At 57.1% G+C, this 8,356-nt stretch overlaps 1 protein-coding gene across 1 annotated transcript; it reads right to left on the reverse strand.

The window, feature by feature from the left end:
* Nucleotides 1–882: 882 nt before the first annotated feature.
* Nucleotides 883–8,323, reverse strand: CHADL (chondroadherin like). Its single transcript, XM_030478787.1, has 6 exons — nucleotides 8,306–8,323; nucleotides 7,262–7,328; nucleotides 4,159–4,323; nucleotides 2,422–4,083; nucleotides 1,576–1,742; nucleotides 883–1,247 (listed from the first exon to the last, which is right to left on the reverse strand). Exons 3-6 carry the CDS (start codon nucleotides 4,309–4,311, stop codon nucleotides 1,034–1,036), a joined length of 2,196 nt encoding a protein of 731 aa, XP_030334647.1. The 5' UTR covers nucleotides 4,312–4,323; nucleotides 7,262–7,328; nucleotides 8,306–8,323; the 3' UTR covers nucleotides 883–1,033.
* Nucleotides 8,324–8,356: the final 33 nt, after the last annotated feature.

The following is an 8,356-nucleotide window of genomic DNA, read 5'->3' on the forward strand; positions in this document are numbered from 1 at the left end:
ATAGATGGCTTAATGCAGGGCCAAAGCCATTGCATTTCTCTCTTGCCAAACAGATGGGCTTGAGAGCCACCTGTCTTTGTAGGATGATAATTTCCAAATGCCTTTGGCTTTCTTAGGTTTAGATTAGATGTTAAGTAGATTTAGATACTAGGAAATACTCTTTACTATGAGGGTGCTGAGGCCCTGGCACAAGTTGCCCAGGGAAGCTGTGGCTGCCCCATCCCTGGCAGGGTTCAAGGCCAGGTTGGACACAGGGGCTTGGAGCAACCTGCTCTAGTGGAAGGTGTCCCTGCCCATGGCAGGGGGTTGGAGCTGAATGAGCTTTAAGGTCCCTTCCAACCCAAACCAGTCTGGGATTCTGTGGTTCGTTCTGGTTTTTGCTGTAGCCATTCCATGTCCCATATGGTAGTTCAATGGCTAGAGCGGTTTGTCTTTTAAAGCCTTTTCAATCTGAACAAAATTCTGACTAAAATGGGACTGGGGGTCCCAGCCTGGCCTGCCATGAGGAATAGGTTGGACACATGTTTATGATGGAATCACTTATGGGGTCAGTGATCCCGTTCCATTCATTGGGCCACTGATGGAATTTTGCAGGACACAGAAAGGTTTCTTTCTGCTAATGTTTTAATTTTGAGGAGCTGCTGGGAAATCAGGCAAAGTTTCCTGCTCTAAGACCCGAGCCAGTGCAGGATCTTCCAGTGGTGCTGTTTGCAGTCCTGCTCATAAAACCAAAACCAAACTTGTGGATTCCAGCTTTTCCGCATGGCTGGAGGGAGCCTCGGGAAGAAAAAGCAAGGATTTGGCTTTGTTGTTCAAGTCATCAAAGCATGCTGTGAACACTGCAGAAGCTTTCTGTACCAGGTCTTTCCAGGGTCATGTTTCTCTCTGTGTCCTGCAAAACCAACCCCGTATCTTTGGCAAATGAGCATCACTTTGGTGGCACGAGGCAAAACAACATTTGCATCTTGTTCAATATCCATGTTGCCATGCAGGGGACAAGTCTAGAAGTCCTGTTGCATCCTGCACATGTTTCCTAAGCATCCTGCTTGAAGCCTCTGGCTGGTGATTTTCCCGCTCTCTTTTTCTTGCTGGGCTTGCTTGCAGCCTTGGTCTTGTCTCCCCCAGCCTCACCTCGGCCCCAGCCAGGGCACGTTTGGAAGGTGGGGGAAAGCTTCACCTTCAGCCCTCGGGCTTCTGTAGGGGACCCACAGGTGGCCCCTACACGGAGGTTGAGTTTGTCGATCCACCTGGAAACATGGCAGGAGATCAGGGAAAGGAACGGGATGGGGCAAAGGGAGAGGTGAAACTCTGTGCCTGTGGGTGGGCACGGGTCACTTCAGAGCCAGGCCAGGCTGCTTGGGGTCTCACCTGGGTGACCTCTGAGTGTCTGCCCACCCCAGCTTGTGGCCACTTTCCCTATGCCAGGAAAGCGCAGGCTGCTTCCATCCCTGCATACAGGCATGTGCTCTGTCTCACCACCATGGGAGAAGACCCAAACCAGCCAGTGTGCCATGGGCTCCTGGTGTGGCAGGGTCTAGGTGTCCCCTGGGGCTGTTCCCCCCTTGTGGCACTCACCTGCGCAGGGGAAGGAGCTGGCAGTCGCAGTGGAAAGGCACATCCCGCAGGTTGAGGATCTCCAGCCCTGTGAAGTTGCTCATGTTGGGGATGTTGCTCATCTTATTGCTCTCCAGGTAGAGGCTTCGGATCTTGGGACCGAGGCCAGTGAAAGCACCAGGGGAAATCTGCAGTGAAGGGAGAGGGTGAGTCAGGGGCTCCTGGCAGGGGCAGGGGAGCAAATCTCTGTCCCTCCGCTACCAATTAGCTTGGGGAGGCTGAGAGCCCGTCCTCAACCTTGTGGCCCTGTGAAAGAGCCGTTTTAAACAGCAGGGACTGGGAATTAACCCAACTCGTTTTGATCACATTTTAGGGCTCACTAGACCCCGTTCAGTCTTCTTAAAAATAAGGTGACAAGCAGGGGGTCTTAAAATGACCCCTAGGTTCTGGTTAAGATACAAGGTCCTTATGAAAGTGCTGCTACTTTCTTCAGAGGATTAAGATATTCAGGGTAATAGTGAATGAAGAGTCCTACAGGACAGCCCCTAAGAGAAGAAATAGGGCTAGGGCTGGGGGAAGGGAGAGCTGGGGAATGGTCTGGACCCCACTGAGATCGGATGTCTGTCAGGACTGGAGGCAGTAAGCCTGTCCCAGGGAAACAGGAGGCAAGGTTGAACCAAGGCAATGCTCCAGGCGACTGAAGATGCTTCTCTTCCCAGCCAGGTTCTAGAGCAAACCCTGGAGCCTTGGGAGTTTGGAGACATCTGTTTGCATGCCCCTATAGGGGCCACCAGCCCCTATAGGGCAATGGAACAAGATGGGACCAGTGGCTGTGCCCTGCAGTGACTATGCTCCAGCCCCACACACCTGCTGCAGGCCCATGTTGTCCAGGTAGAGGTGCTGCAGGCTGGAGGCCACGGGCAGGAAGACGCCGTCCTCCATGTGCTTGATGGGGTTTTGGGACAGCTTCAGCTCGCTCAGGGCAGGCAGGCCCCGCAGGGCGGCCGTGGGCACCTCTGCCAGCTGGTTCCCCTCTAGGTGCAGCTTCTCCAGCATCGTGGTGGGAGCCAGGGCAGTGGGAGCGATGTGCTTGATGGCGTTCCCAGCAAGGTAGAGCCAGCGCAGTGCCCCTGCCCCAGCCAGGTCACCCTCCGCCACCTCCCCAATGCTGTTGTGCTGCAGATGGAGGGAGATGAGGTTGGGCAGGAGCTGGAAGGCACCTGCGGGCAGGCGGGTGAAGGCGTTGTGGTCCAGGTCTAGGTAGGCCAGCCGCGGGGCACCCTCGAAGGCGGTGGGTGCCAGGGTGGAGAGGCGGTTGTTGGTGAGGTAGAGGTAGACCAGGCTCTCCAGTCCCCACAGCGCCCCGGGGTGCAGCGCCCTGATGCTGCAGCTCTGCAGGTGGAGGGACACCAGCTCCTTCAGGCCGGGGAAGGCGCCCGGTGGCACCATCCCAAAGGCGTTTCGGCGCAGGTCGAGCAGGCGGGTGTCCCTGGGGAAGCCCTGGGGGATCTCCTGCAGGCCCCTGTTCTCGCAGGACCCGTGGTGGAAATCGGGGGAGCAGGAGCACCCGTGGGGGCACTGCCTGCTGCCGGCTGCCCTCGGCCGCTCTGATGGTGCAGCAGGGCTGGGGAGCAGCTCCTGGTGCCCACATCGCATCTCGGGGGGCCTCAGGGAGTCGAGGGTCCGGCCGCGGAGGGCGGCGGGTGCCGCACAGGCCCCCTCCACCTGCACCCATGCCCTCGCCAGCCAGTTGCTGAAGGGGCGCAGGAGGCAGGAGCAGAGCAGGGGGTTGCCGGCCAGGTTGATCCTCACCAGCCCCCCGGCCCCGGCCAGGGCCGGCAGCCCCTGCAGCTGGTTTGCGTGCAGGTCCAGCGTGCGCAGCTGGGGGCTGCGGGTGAAGGCTTCGGCCGCCACGTCCTGCAGGGCAGCGTGATCCAGGAAGAGGTGCTTCAGGGAGGCCATGGCCAGCGCCTCCTCAGCCAGGCAGGTGATGGGGTTGTGGCCCATGTCCAGCTGGGTCACCCCATCCAGCCTGGTCAGGGCCTCACCGGGCAGCGCCTGCAGCTCGTTGTGGTCCAGGCTCAGCCTGCGCAGCGCGGGCAGGGCGGCGAAGGCCTCGCTGCCCAGCACGTGGAGGGTGTTGTGGGACAGCCGCAGCCACCTGAGGACCTGCAGACCTTGGAAGACCATGTCTGGGAGGTAGACCAAGGCGTTGGCCCGCAGGTCGAGGACAGTGAGGGACCCCAGGTGGCCAAAAGCACCCGGCTGGATCTCCTCAATGCGGTTCCCCTCCAGAATGAGCTGTTGGAGGGAGGACAGCCCGTCCAGGGACTCCTGATAGAGGAGGGCTATGTCGTTGGAGGCCAGGTTGAGGTAGACCAGCCTCCCCAGCCCTCGGAATGCCCCCTCCTCCAGCTTCTCCACCTTGCAGCGCTGCAGGTCCAAGTGCGTGAGGTACGGGGTGGCGAGGAAGGCTCCCGCTGGGATGACCATGAGGCTGTTGCCCCGAAGGTCCAGTTTCTTGGTGAGCTGTCAGCCACACAAATAAAACACTGGGTTACCACGGGGCTGCTGCCACCACCCGCTCCCCGTCCCCATGCCCACCTGCGGGATGGTGGTGGGGACGGCTGTCAGGCTCCCGTTGAGGCACAGGACATGGGCACGGAGGTTGTCGCAGACACAGGGTGTGGGGCAGCGGGTGGCAGCCGTCTCCCCCAGTGCCACGGTGAGCAGGAAGAGCTGCCAGGACAGCCTCATGGTGGAGGGCACCTGTGACGGGGGAGACAGGGCGGTGAGGCCAGGAGTGTGTCCCCTAACAGCATTGTCTACCCGCACCAAGTGCCAGGGGGTACATTGCTGTGAGCTAGTGGGGCATCTCTTGTTCTCACAAGTGATTATTTTACAGGTTCTAAATGAGGAAGAGAGTGGAAGAAGGAGAAAAGAAACATTTATAATGAAAAGCGACTGGCACAGGTATAGCCATTCAGGGGATGTGATCACACTGGTACAGGTATAGCCAGTCAGGGGATGTGATCACACTGCACAGGTATAGCCAGTCAGGGGATGTGATCACACTGCACAGGTATAGCCATTCAGGGGATGTGATCACACTGCACAGGTATAACCATTCAGGGGATGTGATCACACTGCACAGGTATAGCCAGTCAGGGGATGTGATCACACTGCACAGGTATAACCATTCAGGGGATGTGATCACACTGCACAGGTATAGCCAGTCAGGGGATGTGATCACACTGGCACAGTTATAGCCAGTCAGGGAATGTGATCACACTGGCACAGTTATAGCCAGTCAGGGGATGTGATGACACTGGCTTTCTGAGCCGCCACCTTTTAATCACGAATATCCCATCTCTGTCACGCTGGCCACTTCCCACCTCACAGTTCTGTGCCTCCCCCCAAGCTATTTATAGCAGGTTTTGGGATAGATCTCCACTGTTTAGCAGCAGGAAGGGGGGGTTGGTTTTGGCCAGGCAGAGGCGAGCCCCTGGGGTGGAGGTGCCAGAGAGAGGCCAAGGCTGGGGGGAACACACAGGGGGTGGTGGGGCTGCAGCTATGGCCAGTGCACACCTCCTAAACTCTGGGGAGCAGAAGCAGTGGGGTCTGCAAGGCTCTAACCCATGGAGCCACCTTGGTGCCCATCCCTTCCTACCATGGCTCATCATTCCCCATGGCCCCATGCCCCCAGTCTGCCCTCCACCTGCCACCACAGCCAGAACTTCCTCAGCCCCACACACACACACTGGGGTCACCCCCCCTGCCTCATGCAGCCACCGGCCAGTGTCACCAATGTGATGTCCCCATCTCAGCCCCCATCCACATGCCGGGCATCACCCGCCACCCTGTCCCACACAGCTCAGGGGTCACCCCCCCCCCAGGGGCCGGGGGTACCTGGACCTCAAGGAGTGGTAAGGAAAGGGAGGAGAGCAGCCGGCCACTCTGTGCATCAGCCGCCGAGCGCCTGTGCCAGTGTTTGCTCTCCCTGCACAAGCGAGAGCTGAAAGGGGCCCGTTGTGTTGCTTTCCCAGCAGCGCTTGCCGCACAGAGCCAGAAATGCAGGAGGAGGAGAAGGAGAAGGGGGGGGAAGAAGGGGAGGCCAACCTTGGAGAGAGGGCAGAGACCCAGACATCGCCTTCCCCTTGTATCACAGGGGTCCAGGAGTACCAGCACTGAGGAGCCCAAGCCCAGAGGGTCACAGCACCAGCCCAGCCAGAGCCCCTGTGGGATTTGCACTTGCTGCTGCCCAGGCTTTGCCTTTTCCTTCCTGGCTGCCTAAGTCACAGGAGCTACGGAGCTGCAGGGCAGAAAGGTGAAATCCAGCCAAAACGGCAACGGCAGCAGCAAGCCTGAGCAAAAGGGAAGAGGCTGCTGGCAGGGCAGCCCTCCGCTCTCCTCATTTGGCTTCTCTGCTTGTTTCCAAGAGGCCAGGGGTGGCAGTTCCTGTATGAAACAGCATTTGTTGCAGAAGGGCATGGAGGCCTTCATTCTTCTCCCTGACTCTGTCATTTATTTCCCTTGTTTGGCTCTGGGTTTCACTCTCCCAGGGAACATGAGCACATCTGCAGCCTGACAAAGATTTCATACTAATGTTTCTCTCCCATTCAAGCCCTTCCCCCACTCAGCAATCAGCTGCCAGAACCAATATGTCTCATCCTGGTGCCACCTGTGGGTGATGGACACACTGGATGGGGTCTGCCAACCTCCCCACTGCTAGATGGCCAAAGCCTCGCTGGACATGGTGTTGAGCTGGCATTCCCTCCATCCCTTCAGCTCCCAGGGTGCTTATTGCTCCCATGACACAGGGTGACCCAACCGCACCTCGGGTCACTGGTGATGTAGCTCTAAAGTGGATGAATCTGCCTTGGGCTGGCAGTAGTCACCCTGGGGAGCTCAGTGCCTGCACCGAACCACCAAGACCCATTCCGAGGTGGTGGTGGCCTCAGGGAAGGCCAGGTAAAGGGAGTGGCGTCTGTTCTGGGTGCTCTGGCTGGGCATCTTCACCCTGCACCTGCTGCATGCCACCAGTGTGGCTGAGTCCATCATGCCCCTCCAAGCTGTCTTTAGTAAGTGCTGTGCCTGGTGCCCCACTGCCATCCCTGGCAGTGTTCAAGGCCAGGTTGGGCAGGGCTTGGAGCAACCTGCTCTAGTGGAAGGTGTCCCTGCCCGTGGCAGGCGGTTGGAACTGGATGAGCTTTAAGGGCCCTTCCAAACCTAACAATTCTATGACCCCACTTCCACCACTTTGCAGACGACCTTGCTACACTTTCTCTTCCCCATCCTGGAGGCTGGCTTCTTCCCAGACGTGCTGGACATCACTGCCCTCTGCCTAAGGGATAGCGGGGTGAAGCAGCTCTGGCCGGGCACTTTCAGGGGCCTGGGGAACCTGAACTACAGCCCCTGCTGTGACCACCCTGCATCTCAGTGGAACACTATCTGCCAGCTGATGTGGAGCTACCTGCACAGCCACCATCTCTGCCCAGCCTGCCCTACTCCCTGCCGCATGGCTCCTCCACCATTTATCCCGGCCAGGTCCTCTCACCCCTGCCTGGCCGACTATGTAGGCACCAACACCTCCCCGGCTCTGCTGGAGGACCATGGGGAGGGTGAGGTGTGGAACCAAGCACCCAGGCACTAAGTGCCAGGTCTGCCCTTTCCCCAGCCTCCCCAGGCTTTCAGTTTGTTTGCTTACCCAGCAGTCATGTCGCCATCTTTAGCTTCTACTGAGGCTTCAGGGAGGCAGCCAGTCTTTGCTCTCTCTGATGGGGTAAGGGACACAAAGGCAGCAGACTTGAACTTTCACTTGGGGGGCTTAACCCACCTCTACCTGGTCAGATACTTTTGCTGTCCATGAAAGAAAATGTTTTACCTCTGCTGTTAAGGAGCCCAATCCTATTGCTACCGCTACAGTGCTCACATATCATAGGATCAACTAGGCTGGAAAAGACCTTTAAGATCATCAAAAGTCCAACACCTCAAACTGTTCCATACAGACAGAGCTCTGCAGCACCACTGCCTTGCTGGGCTGTGAAGTTCAAATTAAGAACACGACTGACAATAGCAGTGCTTTTGGGGTGAGATAGTTGCACAAGACAGGCTGAAGCAGTACTGGAATGACCCTGTCTTCCTTCAGGGCACTGCTGGGAAATAGTCCTCCTCTGGGAGCAACTTCTGCTGGAAACAACAGTTAGCAATTCCCATCCTCTTTTTTTTTTTCTAATCTTGATGCATAAGCCAATTGTGAGGGACTTCTGAGTCCATGTCCTACCTAGAAGCAAATCTGGTTCCTGCAGACACTCTAACTTCTACCCTCACACACCCCTTTTTCCTATAGACATCTGACCTCGGCACTGAATACCAGGACCAGGAAAATCCTGCTACTAAATATTGTTCACTTTTGAAAAAACTTAGGGATCAGCATCTCAAAACTTGTTCTGCTACTATGGCTACTCAAAGCTTCCTGCACAGATTCACCCCACAACCTGGCCCACAGGCCTGTGTGTGAGCAGCATCATCCCTCTGACCTTCCTTCACAGGCTCTGTGTACACACACACCGTGCTCCACAAAACCCACTGCAAGTGGCCTCCAGTAAAGTGTAACCCCTCGGCTTGGTCTCTGCATCTTTCTTCTGCATCATGTTTCTTTTCTCCATGACCCTCCTCTGAGGCAGAGGGAAATGAAGAGCAGCAAGAGGCCAAGGAGCTTTAAGGAAAGCCAGGTTTGAGACTTACTTACAGAAAGCAGTTTCTTTTATGTCCCAGCGTTGCCCTCAAGCTCGTGGCAAAA

Source organism: Strigops habroptila, chromosome 3 (assembly GCF_004027225.2).
Source record: "Strigops habroptila isolate Jane chromosome 3, bStrHab1.2.pri, whole genome shotgun sequence".
Classification (NCBI taxonomy): Eukaryota; Metazoa; Chordata; class Aves; order Psittaciformes; family Psittacidae; genus Strigops; species Strigops habroptila.

What these genes read in the sequence shown, in the direction of transcription:
- CHADL (XM_030478787.1), bottom strand. Translation starts at nt 4,311, where the DNA reads ATGAGGCTGTCCTGGCAGCTCTTCCTGCTCACCGTGGCACTGGGGGAG. An exon ending in TCCCCACCACCATCCCGCAG is followed by an intron (nt 4,084 to 4,158) that starts GTGGGCATGGGG and finishes TGTGGCTGACAG; the next exon opens with CTCACCAAGAAACTGGACCT. An exon ending in CAGCTCCTTCCCCTGCGCAG is followed by an intron (nt 1,248 to 1,575) that starts GTGAGTGCCACA and finishes CCATGTTTCCAG; the next exon opens with GTGGATCGACAAACTCAACC.